This window comes from Microplitis mediator, chromosome 5 (assembly GCF_029852145.1).
Source record: "Microplitis mediator isolate UGA2020A chromosome 5, iyMicMedi2.1, whole genome shotgun sequence".
NCBI lineage: Eukaryota > Metazoa > Arthropoda > Insecta > Hymenoptera > Braconidae > Microplitis > Microplitis mediator.
Window position 1 is genome coordinate 10,373,757 of NC_079973.1, and position 18,542 is coordinate 10,392,298.

General features: G+C 30.6%; 2 protein-coding genes across 7 annotated transcripts in view; both read left to right on the plus strand.

Moving 5' to 3' along the window:
* Positions 1–5,417, plus strand: part of LOC130668592 (homeobox protein abdominal-A homolog) — a 43,218-nt gene extending 37,801 nt beyond the window's left edge. Inside the window, exon 3 of one of the 2 annotated variants that reach the window (XM_057470952.1) lies at positions 3,410–5,417. In XM_057470952.1, coding sequence (XP_057326935.1) covers positions 3,410–3,819 — 410 coding nt within the window. In that variant the 3' untranslated portion in view covers positions 3,820–5,417. The remainder of the gene's footprint in view (positions 1–3,409) is intronic. The other variant, XM_057470953.1, reaches the window with a different exon arrangement.
* The window catches only part of LOC130668593 (homeotic protein ultrabithorax), a 639,564-nt gene that overhangs the window by 195,315 nt on the left and 425,707 nt on the right, over positions 1–18,542 (plus strand). The window lies entirely within an intron of this gene.

Sequence of the window (18,542 nt, forward strand, 5' to 3'; positions counted from 1 at the left end):
TTACTATCATTTATGGTAATGATTACCATTAAATTTAGAAATGTCTCATATTATGGTAACTATTACTAACATGTATGACAACTAATACTGTCATATATGGTAACTGCTACTATCATACATGGTAATTATTACTATCATTTATGGTAATGATTACCATTACATCTAGAAAATTCTCATATTTTGGTAACTATTACTAACATGTATGATGACTATTACTATCATGTATGGTAATGGTTACCACGATATTATGGTAATAGTTACCATGGGATTGTGGTAATGATTGCCACGATACTCTGGTAATGGTTACTATACTGTCATATTAATCCTTACCATAGTATAAAAGTAACCATTACCATAATATTGTGAAAAAATTCCACACATAATATGGGAGTAGTTACCATAATATATGAGGTTTATTCCCATATGCATCTAGGAACTGTTTCAATATATGGATACAGGATTTATTACTGTGTGACTATGGGATATATTCCCTCGAGTACGGTAATCATTATCCTACAAAATATTGACTATTACCGTAATAATAAGAATTGTTTTCACAGTAATGGAAATTATTTCCAGAAATTATGAGCTACGTCCATAGTAATTATTACCATAACGTTATGGGAAATTTCATAAACGTATACTAGGAACGGTTACCATAATTTTCTTTCCATGTACAATAATATTTTTCTTAGTCTACCGCAAAGTTTTGATGCATGGTAACAATAAAATTTTGATGCTTGCCAGAGACGTACTCCTTTGACAGTCTACTGGTAATGAAAATTTTTCTTTATCATATCTGATGCTTATCGACAGCCATTTCTTATAAAAAAATGTAACTGAAAAATATTTCCGAATTTAATTTTTATTCTCAAGAATTAAAACAGCAAGAAGACTCAGAGTTGTTTTATTCCGAACGAATATATTCTCATATTTTTACCCGCCATTGTGATATCATCTTGGTTAAGATAAAAAAAAAAAAGAGAGAAAAATAAAGTTAAAAAAAGAAAAGAAACCGGTTTCAGTGAAGAAGAATGGAACAGGCGTTAAGTCTGCCACAAAAGCGAAATGGCGCGTTCTGTTCTTTTTATATTCTTTTGAGAAAATTACTATCGCAAAGGTTAAACAAGACGCAAAAAATATAATGATGTACAAAGAGAAAAAAACTATCCATAATTTTTTTTTTTTTTATGCAACCAACTGATTTTTATTGCGACGATCTTTTATTTTTTTGAATATTATTATTATTATAATTAGCAAATTGATTATTCAATTAGACCATAAAAAATATCCCAGGATTATAAATACAAATTGCATGAAATTTTTTTACCTGAGTCGCTGTTACGTTTAAGTCCTTTACCTAAACACCATAAAAAAAGGAAACGTCTAGTCAATTTCCTTCCGTGGTTGTTGACTGTTCGTTTATGACTTGAGTGTAAGACTTAGAGAAAGTTATAAGACGGAAATTTCAAAAAAGGGTTCACTTAAGATATATGATGGGCAAGTTTTTTTTTAGGGGTCAACTTTCTATTTTTTTTCTTCATTCCTGTACTTTGCCAGGTTAAGTCATTTACTGCACTCTCTCAACCCCTGCAATAAAGTAACTCCTCGAAATTGCTGTTGTTTAGGAGAAAGCTGACAGAAGAGAGAGTTAAGATTTGTAACACTGGCAAGGGTGCAGGATGTACTTAAAAAAAAAAAAACATATTCGGCTGTTTGCTATTTAACTCAAGATTTCTCTTTTTTTTCTTATTTTTTGTCGGAAATAACATTTTTAAATCACTGTTGAAAATTTACTCTTGGATTTTCATGAAATTTCTTTGAAGCAATTAACAAAAATAATTGTCGTTGAATTCGGTTCTAATGGTCAATCAATTTTCAAAACTTGATCATGAAAATTCAAAGCTAATACATGAATTTTAATCCCGGGTCAAAAAATTAGATCTGTTTTGAAATAAATGATAAATTCAAATATTTTTTCTAAGGACAAAAACAGACTTTATTTACTATAATTTTTAGTCTGTTTTTAATCGCTTTTAGATAAAAAACAGGATTTTTTACAAGTATAAATAATAATAATAATAATATAGATTCATAAATTTATTTGAATTTTCTTGATATTTGAAACATGCTAATGCGCTTACGTAATAAGATGTCACAAGAATTTTGATGGTTTCTAATGCCAAAATATTTTCGATTTTATCCAGTAAATAAGGAAAATTTCTTGACATTTAAAGAGTTATTTTATTACTTTTATTCAATACTATAAATATTCAGTCAAGACAACTAAAACATAAAGCTGTCAAACTTTCATTAACTGTCGACACTTTAAAACAAAAGACACTAAATAAATAGTAAACAAAACATAATCAATTCTGTAGCTTAATATGTTGTTTATAAATATTGCCCATAAATAAAAATATTACAAGTCCATGATTTAATCTAGTTTAGTCCTTGCAAATTTTCAGAACTAAAATTTTTTAAGGTTCAAAAATAAATCCAGTTTTGTCTCTCTGTAACGCAATTGTTTTTTAAAACAACAGATTAAAAATAGCTTCGAATTTTTATAAAAGATCAAAAACAGATCAAATAGTCCAATTAGACTAAAATCAGATCAAATTTTTCGACCCGGGTACAACTGAATTTTCAAATAATCTTTAAAAATCTCATATTAAGTTTTATAATTGAGATTTAAAATTAATAACAAATTTTGAATTTTCAAACCTATTTCATTTTCAAATTTTCTTTGAGAATTTCAATCAGATTCCGGGTAGAAACATTAGGCTGAAGAGTCGAAATTTTGCCGAAATCATTCCAAAACCATAGAATTTTATTCAAAGAGTCCGAAACCTTTCTGAAAATGTAATACTTTAATGGAAAAGGTTCAAATTGGGCCGAAAACACGCCGAAATTTTAATAATCTCAATAAACACGCCGAAAATTGGCCGAAAAGTCTAAATTTTGCTGAAATCGAACTGAAATCAAAGAACTTTATTCAAAGTAATCGAAATATCGCTGAAAACGGTTGAAATTTGGCCGAAAACACGCGGAAATTTCGCTGTTCTTAATAAACAGCCCGAAAATTGACGGATAAATTGAGTCGGACTATTTTCAGTTTTTTTCGGGCCTAACTATTGGTCGTTTTTTCGTCCTGGGCAGTTTTCGGACTTGTCTTCACTACCTGGGCGTTTTTTCGACCAAAAAAATTATTATTTGGGCTTGAAATTTTGTTACCCGGAATTTCCTAGAGTTAAAATTTGAATATGAAAATTTATAATACAATTTAGTCTAAGAAAATTCAAATCATTTTTAACAGTGATAGTAAAAATTTCGATACATATTCGAAGAGTGAGGAAGCATTAAAAAAATAATTTTATAAAAAAGTATATATTCTGACTCCAAGTAATAGCCGAAAATTTCCTTCCAGGTCCAAACGGATGTCCAAGACGTAGAGGTCGACAGACGTACACACGATTTCAGACTCTCGAGTTGGAAAAAGAGTTTCACTTTAACCACTACCTTACGAGACGACGGCGAATAGAAATAGCCCATGCCCTTTGTCTTACAGAACGACAGATAAAAATTTGGTTTCAGAACAGGCGGATGAAGCTGAAAAAGGAGCTCAGAGCGGTGAAGGAAATCAACGAGCAGGCAAGACGAGAGCGTGAAGAGCAAGACATGATGAAAAAACAACAGGCCGAAAAACAAGCGAAAATGCAAGAGCAGCAAAACGCTCTGCAGCACCAGCAGCATCATGTGAGTGGGTTAGATAAGACGCAGAATGATCTCCTCAAGGGTGTAAGCAAAGTACCGACATAGGTAGTAGAGTAAATGTGAGTCAATATTTGTTGTCATTAATCCCTAAGACAACGAAAGCTGTAAATTAAAGACACGCGTCCATGCGCTACCACTGGGATTTATACTTCCCACGAAAACGTACTTACCTGGTTCTCCAGGACGAGGGTAAGCCTCGATCAGCCACTCGGCGACTGTTTGACTGATTTGTAGAATGTATTTTTAAAAAATAAAACAAAACTAAAACTAGAGACAACGATCAATAAAATAATAACTGACTTTGAAAGAATTAAATGGAGACAGAGAGAGTGGAAATTACGATACTTGTTTGTGAAACTCGACATTTTTCGTGCCACTGTGTAAAAATAACTGAATCCGTCACGTTCCGCGGTAAGAATTTAAAATAAAAAAGCCCATGGTTAAAAAATATGAACCCGCACTCATTGGACGCTAGTAGTGTTTTCAGTGATAGATGTCACGTGATCAAATTACGTTTAATGATGAATGTAACTAGTATATATATGTATGAATTTATTGGTTACATTGACTACCGACAAAGCAGTTCAATGGTCGATCTCTTTGCCGCATAAAATATACGGATCTGAGAGCCGGTCGTCAAACGACCGTTTAGTTGATTTTTAGTGCGAGCCTGTATCATCGACTGCTGTTGGTTTATTTTATATATATGTGTATGTATGTGTACATATGTGTAAAACTTTCATGTGCATAAAATAAACGATGCCAAGAAAGAAGCAGATAATACCAGCATGAATCTTTAGAAGGACAGTCGGTATCGATTACGCGCAAGTTCTCTGGGTACGATAAATGCCAGCTTCAAGGTGGGCTGGTTCTTTGATATCCGGTGAATTGACGATCATATCCTCGAGACTATCACCTATACTATTTACACATAAATACTTACTGATTACGTAGACACGTGACATGGAGCCAGTGAACGACTTTCTGGAACTGAAAACTAGGATACTATTGAAAGTTATCATTGAAAAATAAATATCGGAAATCCCGGGTAAAAATTTTTGGCCAAAATGTCGAAATTTTGCTAAAGTCATACCGAAACCGTAGAATTTTTTTCGAAAGAGGCCGAAATTTGGCCGAAAACAACCGAAATTTGATTATTCGTAAAAATTAACCCGAAAATTGGCCGAAAAGTCTAAATTTTGCCGAAATCGTATCGAAACCATAGAATTTTCATTCAAAGAGACCGAAATCTCACTGAAAATGTAGAATTTTAGTGAAAAAGGTTGAAAAATAGCCGAAAACATCCGAAATTTTATTATTCTTAAAAAGCAGCTCGAAAATTGGCTGATAAATTTTTGTTGGCCAATTTTCGACTTTTTTCAGATCTAAATATCGGCCATTTTTCGCCTTAGCCAGTTTTCGGACCTGTCTTCACTACCTGGGCCACTTTTCGGCGGAAAATTTTGGCTTTAAATTTTTTTACCCGGAATCAAAAAAATGCATCGTCGATAATACTGATATTAAACGTCCTCTCATTATATTTTTTATTTTTTGAAATTTTTTGTCTGTTGCAATTAGAAAATTTATATTGTTTATTATTTATTTTTTTTTTTTTAATGTTGACTAAAAAAAATAATTTTTTTCCGTACTATGTTATTATTATGATATTAAATAATTTATGTTCAAGTTTTTGTTATACTGTTGGTAGCCAGATACTTACGTCAAAGCTTTTTTAATTATAATTTAAATATTATTGTTATCACTATTTGTCATTGACTTTTGGAAATTATTTTTAAAAATTGTGATTATTTTAATCAGTTCACAAAATAAATACTTGGCGTGCTTCGGTCGTGATTAATTTTATTGCTTGTATTTTGTTATGTTGTAAAATTTATATGTATTTTTGAATTTAAAGTTTGTTGATTTGGTTTTGTTTTCATTGAATTGTGTTATGGGAACCATAACAGCGTAAAAAGAAAGTTTAAAATTATTTATTAATTATTAAATTAAAATCATTGTCTAGCATACGTTTTTATGGTACACAGAAAAAAAGGATTTTTTGGCGCCAAAAATTTTTATTCGTCCCAAGAAATTTTCTACTTGCCCCAAGAAATTTTTTTGCAATTTGAATTGAAAAAAAAAATTTTTGAGGTGAGAAAAAAATTTCTTGAGACAAGAAATGAATTTTCTTGTGGCAAAAAATTTCTTGAAGCAAGAAAGGAATTTTCTTGAAATACGAATTTAATTTTCTTGAAGTAAGAAATGAATTTTATTGAGGCAAGAAATGACTTCTTGAAGCACGAAATGACTTCTTGAAGCAAGAAATGATTTCTTGAAGCAAAAAATGAATTTTCTCGAGGCAAGAAATGAATTTTCTTGAATCAAGAAATGACTTTTCTTGAAGTAAGAAATGAATTTTTTTGGCAAAAAATTCTTGACAAAAAAAAAATTTTCATGAGGCAAGAATTGACTTTTCTTGAAGTAAGAAATGAATTTTCGTGAAGTAAGAAGTGAACTTTCTTGAGGCAAAAAAATTCTTGACAGAAAAAAAAATTTTCTTGAGGCAAGAAAGGAATTTTTTTGAAGCAACAAAGGAATTTTCTTGAAGTAAGAAAATAATTTTCTTGAAGCAAGAAATTATTTCGAAAAAAATTTTTTTTTTCAATACATAATGAAACATATTTTCTGCAGAAATCCATTTTTTCTCTGTATCTGTAACACAAAATATATTTGTTGATTTTGAATAACTATTGGTTTCAAATTGATATTATAACAGCTTTAATAGTTTCGTATTTCAATATCAGTTTATCATCTACCAAATTATTAAAAAAAATAAATGCATAATAAAACGTGCTCTTATCTAAGATTTTGATATGCCAGCAATGAGATAGAGTACATCTCCTGAATGAGTATTATACTCTTAGTACATTAAATACGTAATTTGGTGTCAGGGTAGACTTTTCCATAGTCATAGAAAGCCAGTTAATTATACTACTTATTAAGTCCATAAATATTAAAAATTCAAAAAGTTGATTGATGTCAAATTTTCGAATGTAGTAATAAAGTCATTTATTTTTTTGGTATTCTTGATGTGGGTGTTCTATTTTCAGCTCGATCAGTAAAAGAATTTTAAAATTCGATGAAAAAGTTCAATTTTAATTCAAATAAATTTTTGAAATAATGAAATAATCTATAGTGTAAAAATGTATACTCATTACAATATTGATTTAGCTGAATATAGAGAACTACACTAGTCTAATTAAACACGGAACTATTAAGGGAAAAAAAATAATAATAGGTAACAAGCATATTATTAAAAAAATAAGTAAAATACAATTATTCTATCCGCATTATGTAATAAGAAAAATCATATTATAGAATAGCTAGATTATCGCACAAAATATTGAACGAAGCTCTAAAATAAAATGTTAAACAAATTAATAATCTGGTAATGTGTCGTAAGGTAAATTGTGAACAAGAGAAAAAATGTAAAGACAAAAACTTTTTTATTCTCAAATGAAAAAAAAATGTAATTGTGAACTGATGCGTATAAATAATAACTTTTGAGTAAAAAATTATTAAAGCTGCGGGTGTAACAGTATAATAATATTATTACGTAATTCATGTAAAAGTATTTAATAAGCGATTATTCAGACGTTAGTTGATAGAATAGTATCGGTGAGATAATCAGGGAAGTGAAGGAAAAGACATACACGAGTGGTCGCTCTCTCGCTTACAAGATTGTCGATCAAAAATCTAATTCGTAATTATATTATGATATTTAAATACTTACCTAGCTGAGCGCCTACGTATAAATACTAGCGATACAATTAATTAGATTTGTAATTAGTCTTATATATACTACACATAAGTGACACACTATCGGTTTTATTTCACGTGTATTAACAGTTATGAAAAACTGGTAACTGTAAGAATACGTATGCACTGTAAAAAATTTTTGGTGTTAAAATGGTTCCTGAGGACTTGACATGGTGTCCGTGGTGTGGATTGACGGTGTAAAAATGGTCCCCGAGGACTTTCAAGGTGTCCTTGGTGGGCATTGATGGTGTTAAAGTTTTTTGGTGTAAAACTGGTCCCCGAGGACTTTCACATTGTCGATGTTAAATTTTTCGGTGTAAAAATGGCCCCTAAGGACTTTACACGGTGTCCTTGGTGTGAATCGACGGTGTTAAATTTTTTTGGTGTAAAAATGGTCCCCAAGGACTTTCAAGGTGTCCTTGGTGTGAAATTTTTTTGGTGTAAAAATGGTTTTAGAGGACTTTACATGGATCCTCGGTGTGCATTAATGGTGTAAAAAATTTTTGGCGTAAAAATGGCCCCCGAGGACTTTTAATGTGTCCTCAGGGTGCATTGACGGTGTGAAACATCAATTGGTGTAAATTTAGCATGGTGTAAGTGTTATATTTTACACCATTTGGTGAAATTAGCTCAAAACTCATACATTGTCCGATTATATGAACCGTAGTTAAAAACGACCCGATAACTGTTTTTAATATCAAAATTAATTAATTTAAATTGAAAAAATTACTCATTAGATGTAACATTTACACCGTTGGTGGTGTGATCGTTCGAATTCACACAGCCAAGAATTTAACACCGTGCGTCGCGTAACTTTTACACCAGCCATGTCGAAAATTTTCACACCTGATCATTTACACCACACCACTGACTGTGATTTTTTTCCAGTTTTCATTAATTTTTACTAAAATTGAGATACAAATGCAACCAATTTGACATTTTTTATCATAACGATTTGAAACCAGAGCGTATTGTAAGCAATAACGTATTTATTTTCCCAAAACTAAATTTAAAGAAACACCGGTGGTGTTTAAAATTTTCACACCAAATTATTCACACCACGGACTTGGAATTTTTTACAGTGTAGTAGTTTCGTGTGTAGTTGAGAGATTATATTTTGTTTTACTGTTCATTTCTTCATTAACAAAAAAAAAAAAAAAAATTATCTAATTGTCAAAAAGTGTGATCGCGCTTATACAGAACCCACCCCACAAAGCAAATGTATACGTAAAAATGATAATTGAACATCAATAAAAAAAGAAATCGACGAAAATAAGTATATAGTAATAAAAACCTCGAGAGTTCTTTTTCTTTCTTAAGAGGGGTATAATTGGGTTGATATTAATAATGTAACTATTTATAGAAAGCTTTATATATCGGTACTGTATTATTATGATTCATTATTGTCAGTTACGTTTCATGTTATTTGTCGTTAATTAGATAACAGGAGAGAATAAAAGGCACGCTGATATGTAAAAGTGCTGGTTACGTTTTATATTTTTTTTCTCGTGAACAAAAAATAAGTAACGCATTTTAAACATATTAAGCGATTTGTACAGGAAGAATGAAAATATTTTGAATATTACTTTCTAATTAGCATTATTATTAAATTGGATGATAGTTAGAAATTGGGCAACCTGACGGATCTAAATTACGGTATTCGGAATAATTATCGTCAAAGACGGTATTTAACCACTGTTTGTGGTATTTTACAGCAACTTACGATATTTTGCAGTATTTTACCACAAATTCGCGGAAACCTTGCGGTATTTTATCGTAACTGTCAACAGATTTATTGCAAAATTACGGCACTTTATCGTTTGTATAGTGATGTATTTCATTGTGTTACGGTAAATATGTCGCAAATTACAGTAAATTACCATAAATTGTCGTAAATTATCGCAACCACCTGTAAATTACCGCGTTTTGCCGCAAATTGCCGTTTACTGCCGTAATTTGCCACAAATTACTGTAGAATTCCGCAAATTTGCAGTGAAATGCGGTACTTTCTTGTAGAATACGGCAAAATACGGTAATTTGTAGTAAAATTCCGTGATTTACGGTAAAATGCCCGAAATTTGTAATAAATGCTGTATTTTGCGGTAAAATGCCGTAAATTTACAGAAAAGTTTGGTAATTTGCAGCAAATTTGTAGTATAATCACCGGTATTTTATGTTATGATACGGCAGCATACGGTAATTTACTGTAATTCGGATTCGCTAGGGAAAGCTAACTCGTGGAACGCGCTTGTGGATTTAGATGTTTTGAAGACTGTTCAGTTTATTATTTCTTTTTTTAAATTATTTAAATGATAATAATTATAAAATAACACATGTAAGGTGTCCATTTACGCGTAAGCCATTTTCGTCTACCGAGACAGGTCGTTATAATAGTGATCGAAAAGTATTTATATGCGTTTTTAAATTTCGAAGTATTATTTGTTATACTTCAGTTATTATAAATATTAATTCGATATTGTTGATACATATTATTGTAAATCATTTAATTAGATAGAGTATAAGTTGATATTATTAATTATTTTAAACGATGAGTGATTTACGTTTTTAGGGCTAAATTCCAAAATATTATTTTGTTTATTTTTATTTTTTTTTTTCTATGGAAAACAAGACACCTGCGTGCGAACAAAAATTTATGAAACAAAATATTATTAAAATGTAATAGCGGGCACCGTCCACAGTTAAATATTCTCTCGCCCATCACACACGTAATACATGTATGATAAAATTTTGTGATCATTAACTTTAAATTTAAGTAGCCACCCCACAAAATTTTATAGAATTTCATTAAAATTTTTTCACGTCTTAACATTCAACGGTCACACTTTCAGCAAAAACCGTAACGGTCCCAAGGGGTCCGTAAGACCCAAATGTCTCTGATCTTCCGTGGAATAGACCATTCAATGTTTTAATCTGGAATTTTATATAGAAATCGTTCGAAAATTTTTATAGAAACGTAATTTGACATAAGATTCATGTCAATGTCATATATGACCATATATGAAACATGTTTAATGTATATCTGAAGCTTGTATGGATCATATACCAAAATTGAACACACATCAATCATATATGAATCATATACTGTCATGTTATGCATAGAAGTGGTAAATTCTGTAAGAATACCACAGCAAATTGTCATTTCTGTGCTAAGTACGGCAGTCTATGACTCATATATGGTTCATATGTGGCTAATTTTCATATATGATCTATGTATGCTTTATATGTGCTTTAGACATACATCAAATATGCTCTATATCCGGAAATATACGAAGCGAAGAGAGATCATCTATGATCATACATGGCCACATATGATCATATATCACCACATAGGAGTCACACGTAATCACATGTGACTATATAGGAGCCACAAGCGATCACATATGACCACATATGATCATATATGACCACATGTGACCCCATAGGATCGACAAGTGATCATATATGACTACAAATAAGCCTTATTTAATCATATATGACCACATGTGATCACATATGACCACGTATGATCGTATATGACCTCATATGATCATATATCACTAAATCTGATTATATATGACTACAAATAAGCCACATGAAATCATATATGACTACACGAGATCACACATGAGCATATATGACCACATGTGACCCCATAGGAGCCACACGTGATCATATATGAACACACGTGATCACATATGACCACATATGATCATATATGGCCACGTATAATCATGTATAACGACATATGAGCCACATTTGATCATATATGACCACATGTGACCTTATAGAAGCCACACGTGATCACATATGATCAGATATGACCACGTATAATCATGTATGACGACATATGAGCCACATATGATCATATATGACCACATGTGATCACATATGAGCATATATGGCCACATATGATCATATATGATTCAATTTTCACAAAAGTGAAAAATTTCTGTATCGATTTATGAAAAAGATTAAACGATGTTTTATTTGCGCTTTAAATTCTTTAAAAAAATTTCCTTTATTTTTTTTCAAACTAACTAAATTATGAGACTTTAAATTTAAAATTGCTGAAGACCTCATAGACCCTACGTGGCCGTTAATGGTTAAAATCCCGCCGAATCAATGATAGCTCTCAGATTAATTTCGTTGTATTTATTTGTAAAATCACGTTCTCAAACACTTAATAAAAATATGCGCATTTCATTTATTTGTTTACAAATACGGATGAAATAATCCGCTTATAAATGATAAAATATTAAATGCATTACAATTTGACAACGTATTATCCAACTTGCCAAATTTGTATATGTTAATACATATTATTAAACAATCTATTACGATACAAGAACTTCTCTAATTATTCGAATTAACAAATAGTTGAAATAATTATTGTCATAAATAATTAACGAGTCGTAATCATATAATGCATAAATTATTTAAAAGACCATGAATTAATTATCAATACGTACTATAGATAAGACTAAAATTATAAACCGTCGATACCAGTGAGCAAGAGTATATATCGATAAAATGAAATGTTTAAAGCTTTTATGTTTAAAATTATTATACAAAAATATATATATGTAATAACCGAATCCATTTCACGGAGGGCATAGAAAATTCAGTTTAAATTGTTTGTTATATTTTTCTTATTTACTAATATATATTATTGTTTATTTATGAACTGTTTAATTTACATTTTTTTTTTTTTTTCGTACTTGTTTTTTTTTAATTGTTAATATGGTATGAAGTTATGTTGAATGAAAGGGAGAGAATAAATGTAAAAATAGTAGTTATTATAAATTAATTTTTTATTATATAAGACAATGTAATTGTGACTATTGCTTATTAGAAAGATTTGTTTTTATTTTATATTATGTCAATATTGTAAGCTCGGAAGAATCAGTGAATGTATTTTGTGTACAGAACCAGTGATTTAAATTTATGACATTCGGAGTGTGATTTATTTATTAGAAATCGACACTATGCAGAGAATTTCACGGTAAAAATTAGTAAAAAATATAAAGTAACAGTGGAACAATTCAATACTCTAAAGAACTACAGTATTTGCAACAGTAATTTTTGATGAAATTTTTTTAATATAATTAAAATATACTCGAAAAAATGCAATGAATAACAAGATTTGAAAAATTTCTGTGTGAATAGTAAAAAATGAATTTCCGAGTGCAAAAGTGTTACAGTTGCAGCTTATACTGGAATTTTTAAATAATCTTGTAAAAAAATGAATCATATATGACTATATATAGAGAATGTTTGACCATATATGGAAATAAGCCATTTTTAAAAATATACAGATCATCTTTGATTCATATGGGCTTCTTATATGGTTCACATATGTTCCATATATGATGCATATATTCTCTATATATGATTCACATATGTTCCATATATGATGCATATATTCTCTATATATGATTCACATGTGGTTCATATGTGCTCCATCTATGATTCAAATTTCAAATACGCTCCATGTATGATTCACATAGGGAGTGTATATGATCCATATGTGGTTCATATATGCTCCATATATGATTCATAAGTGGTTCATATATGATTTATATGATTCACATGTCGTTTATGTGCGCTCTATATATAATTCACATATGGAATGTTTATGATCTATATGTGGTTCATATATGATTCATAAGGGTTCATATATGATTTCTATGATTCACATGTGGTTCATATATGGTTCATATATGAGTTATATGATTCATATATGAGTTATATGATTCACATGTGGTTCATATATGCTCCATATATGATTCATATGTGGTTCATATATGATTCACATACGGAATGAATATGATTCCTATGTGGTTCATATATGATTCATATATGGTTCATATATGATTCATATATGGTTCATATATGATTCATATATGGTTCATATATGATTCATATATGGTTCATATATGATTCATATATGGTTCATATATGATTCATATATGGTTCATATATGAGTTATATGATTCACATGTGGTTCATATATGATTCACATGTGGAGTGTATATGATCCATATGTGGTTCATATATGCTCTATATATGATTCATGTGTCGTTCATATATGCTGCCTGTGTGCTCAATATACGATTCATATGTATATCATATATGATCCATATGTGATTCATATATGATCCATGTATGATTCACATTTATTTTATATATGATGCATAGATCCCTCATATATGGATCGGGTATGCTCTTTATATGTTCATATATTTAAACTATATGAACATATATGCATTCTATAAGTCATATATGATTCATGTTTCACAAGATATTTTAAAAATTACAACAGAAGCTGCACCTTTTTCATCATTAATAATTATCAGCACAATTCCATACTATACAAATTATTATCTATATAGTAATCTTACTAAAAATTTTTAATCTAAAAAACACCGGAAAATTCTCTATATGTACAAAACCATAAATAAGTAATTCAAATATACGTAAAAAAAAAAAACTTGTCTTTGGTCCATAAAGAAAATAATGTAAAACTATTCTATAAATTATATCACTGTTTTTATTGCAATTATACGAAACACTTTCATCGTTTCTTGCCAAAATATTATTGCTCTAATATAATTGTTTGTTTCTTTATCAAAAACATTAAAATTACATACGAATGTCATTAAATGTTTTTTTGTATTATAAGGCAGCTGCTTCAATTGAAGTACTTTATTATGTTTAATAATATATTTAATAATTAAAAGAAAAAAAAAGAAAACCGCTTTGGCAAATTCAAAATGCTTGGCTTTTCTTTTGGCCGGACGCTAGCAATTTTTTTGTTTTAATCTTATAAAATTCTCATAAGAATATTGTTTTTTTGTGATTTTTTTTTTATTTTATTTTATTTTTTTTTGTATTAAATATTAAGCAGCTCAATAAAAAAATTGATTGTACATTAAATTGGCAATTGAAAAAAATTAAATTATACAAAATCATCAATAAAAAAAAATACTGAATAGTACATTATGTGACAAGGGACGAAACATTCTAATTTCTGACCAGGGTGAACGGTGACATCACCCGCAGTCTGAAATCGTGTTTCATCCTCTGTCACACACTGGATTTTTCATGATTACCTGCATCAGAACTTAAAATTTCAGTGTCAGCAGCCAGTCAGAAAACATTAATTTCCGACCAATGGTGTGATCAATTGTCATTTGCAATTTATAATTAAGCAGAAACTATAGATACTATTTATTACTTACACTAATTTTTATAAAACATGACAGTCAGAACTGTCACTTACGTAAATAAAATTAATGGTCTAAAATTACTATTAAAAAAATGACAAGCATCAGAGTTTAAATTGCGAATGTCTCCAGCCTGCGAGCAGAAACACTATTTTTTACCAGACCTGCATCGAAAGTTTAAATTCCTACCCTATTTAGACGGAAGAAAGTCGATCTGGTCTTCTATGAGACAATTAGCGAATGAGCCATTCTTTCCATAGAGGCAAGAATTTAAGCTTTCAGGTACAGATCTGATGAAAAATCGTTTAAACACCACGGAGAATGGTCCTACTTTTCTCCATGGGTGTGTAATATACTAATTTTTTTAAGGTGCAAAACATGTTTTTTGCCCGGCATGGTTTTTGCCCGACATGTTTTTGCCCGACTGGTCAGTCGCAATTTACACGTCTGATTTGTTTACATTGGACTGAAATTAGCTGCAGAGACTCTGAAACTTGAAGTTTCGATGCCGGTATTATGAAATAGTAAATTACGCACCAAGGGAAGAAAGTCGGAAATTCCAACCCATGTGAGACAAAGGCGAGTCAGATCTTCCGACTTTCTTCCGTGGCGTGTACATGATTTTGCACCAAATCTGCACCTAAAAGTTCAAATTTTTGTCTGTGTTGTCAAAAGAACTGCGCATGCGCATTGAAAAAAATTGTCGCCCCTTAAACAGGGCAAGAATTTAACTTTCAGCGCAGGTATGGTGAAAAATTATGATTTTAATCGACATTTCCTCATTAAAAATTTTCTAAAGCTATTTATAATTTAATTAGCATCATCACATAAAATTATCATATGTTTGTCCTGATGTCCGACATGAAAATTCGTCTGATTGTGTTACGCTGTGTATCCAAAGCCGAACTGAAAGGCGAATTTTGTAATTTCAATTAATAATTCTCGATGTAAATATTAACAGTGCCCATTATTATTATTATTAATAATAGATACTATAGTGAAGTCGGAGATTAATAAAGGGCGTATTTATACCTAATAGCTCTCATGTGCGAGTTAACAAACATTTAAATGTATGTATAACATTTACTTTAAGCGATTCATAGTTTTTTTCCAATACCTACCTATACTTATTCATTAAATTGCAACTATTAAGAATAGAAGTGAAAGGGAGGTTTATGAAAATAATATTAATACTAATAATAATAATATTAATAATGATAATAATATTAATAATAAAGGAAGTAGAACAAATAATGATAAATCTCATGGCCACTTATTATTAAAGTTTAGTATTACGATTAAAGAAAATAAATGGGCTGAGATGTGCGAATTGATGATGAAATATAAATAACCCACTGGCATAAATGTAAATGTATCCATTTTCCGAAACTTTATGTAGAATTATACTCATAAGCTATATCTATGATACACAAACGAAATAAAAACGTACATTAAATTATTTAATTGTTTATTTTTTCTTGCATTACCTTGTGATTAGTAATAAGTTTTTTTTTTTTAATTATTGTATTACTGATTAATATAAGTTTGCATGTATCTATAAGCAACATTACAGTTAATTACGAGAAGAAAATCAATTTTGACCACGTTAGTATTTTATTGGGGAAATTTTGACATCGGAATTTGGGAAACTGTTGATCCACGATCTTTGAAAAAATATGAATTTTCAAGCTCTGGTACAGAAATAGTATATTACACACCAAGGGAGAAAAATAGGACCTTACAACACGTGTGTATAATTGTCTACCCGAACGGGAGGTGAGGATGGCAAACATTCGTGATACCTGGCAAACAGGCGGATTGGGACATTCTGCCTTCCAACGAGTTGTGTATAGAGTCATGTGGGGCAAGTGTGCGCGAACCCGTTTATTTCAGACTGAAATGCACGGTTTTATGATTTTCCACCAAATTTGAACCTGAAAAAATCAATTATTGCCTCTGTTTGTGGGAAAAATGGTGCATGCGCTAATTTTGATTATTTGTTTCCTCACAGAAAAAAAAAATCGGTCTATAAGTTGACCCTGCGGGCCAGCCCCAAAACTTCCCGCTGTTTCCGAGCTCGTTGAGCTCGAAAATACTATTGTGAATACATTTTCGAGCTCTTCGAGTTCGCAAATACTTTTGTATGCCATGGTTTTGTAAAAAACCATTTTTAGCATTTCTTTCTCCCACGATATCTCGCAAACGAATTAACCGATTTTGATGGTTGAGGCGGCAATCGACGCGTTTTGTCAAGTCCTAAAGCTGATCAAATTTTGGATTCGATTTATCGAGTCGTTTTTGAGATATTTTAGGAAAAATAAAAAAATTTTTTTTTTTAATTCTTTCGACAACGGTTTATTTTGAACGAATGAACCGATTTTGATGGTTGAGGTAGCATTCGACGCGGCTTATAAAGCTCTAGAGCCCAGTCCATTTTGGAATCAATCTATCGAGCACATTAAAAGTTATCAAAAAAAAACATTTTTGAAAAGAATTTATTTTTGGAATATCTCTGAACGAGCCCTACCGATCAAGCTCAATTTTCTCTCGGCTTCAAGATATTGACAATCCGCGTCGAAGGACACCTTAAAGTTCAAAATCGGTTCATCCGTTCAAAAGATATAGGTATTTACATACGTACGTACATACATACATACATACATACACTCGGACATCATCTTGAAATTAGTCAGAATAGCTTCCTAGGACCTCAAAACGTCGACATCTGATGGAAATTCGATTTTCGTAAATCGGACCGAAACCAATAACTTCCCGAATTTTTGAAAATTTACAATTTTCTTAGTGGGAAGTTAAAAATAACGACTTTCTTTTCTTAAAAAATGGCAGGGATTTAAACTTTGAGAAGTAGATCTGGTGAAAAATCATTTACACACCTCGGAGAAAGGCAGGACATCCTAATCTGCCTGATTGTCACACTCGCCTTTGACTCGGGTAGGCAATTATACACACGGGTTGAAATGCCCTTCTTTCTTCCCATGGTGTGTAATATACTATTTTATCCTACCGCTGCGAAAGTTTGATTTTTGAGTGCCGCCTGGTGGTAGCAGAGACTGATTTCCACAGAGCAGAATATATAACAAAGTTTTATCATTACTTTCTACACTAATGCGTAAAGTAACTCGGGCGATTAGCTGCACTTGTTTACGGTAACCAACTTGACGCTGGTCAGATATCCCTTTCTTTGTCCACGCGCTACACAATCTACTATTTTATTATTTTGTACTAAATATGGAACTATTTTCCCAGTTATTATATATTACTTAGAGTACTTTTTATAAAATTATTTAAGAAAGTAGGGATAGGATGCATCTATCGAAATTTGCAGCTAATTTTATTCTGAGATCAATCAACTGTAGTGTCGAGTTGTTGAAAGAGAACTAAAAAAAAACTATTTTAATTTTCTAAATAACTAAAAGTCTATAAGTCTGATTGATTCCGATCTTTCATCACATTTGAGTGAAATCGGTTAAGTAGTTCGCATCTAATGAAATTTTCACCCACCTACCCACTAACACACACACACCCACGCTCGGAAAAGAGATACTTTATAAATACCACCTGATGCAAATTTTGCTTCATCTCCAGTTAAATACTTTTCGAAATTAGTCAGACATCTCACAATAAAATAATTAAACCCTTTTTTTATATAGACCGTCCATTTCATTTAAATAATTTGTTCGAAATATTCTAATTTAATTACTC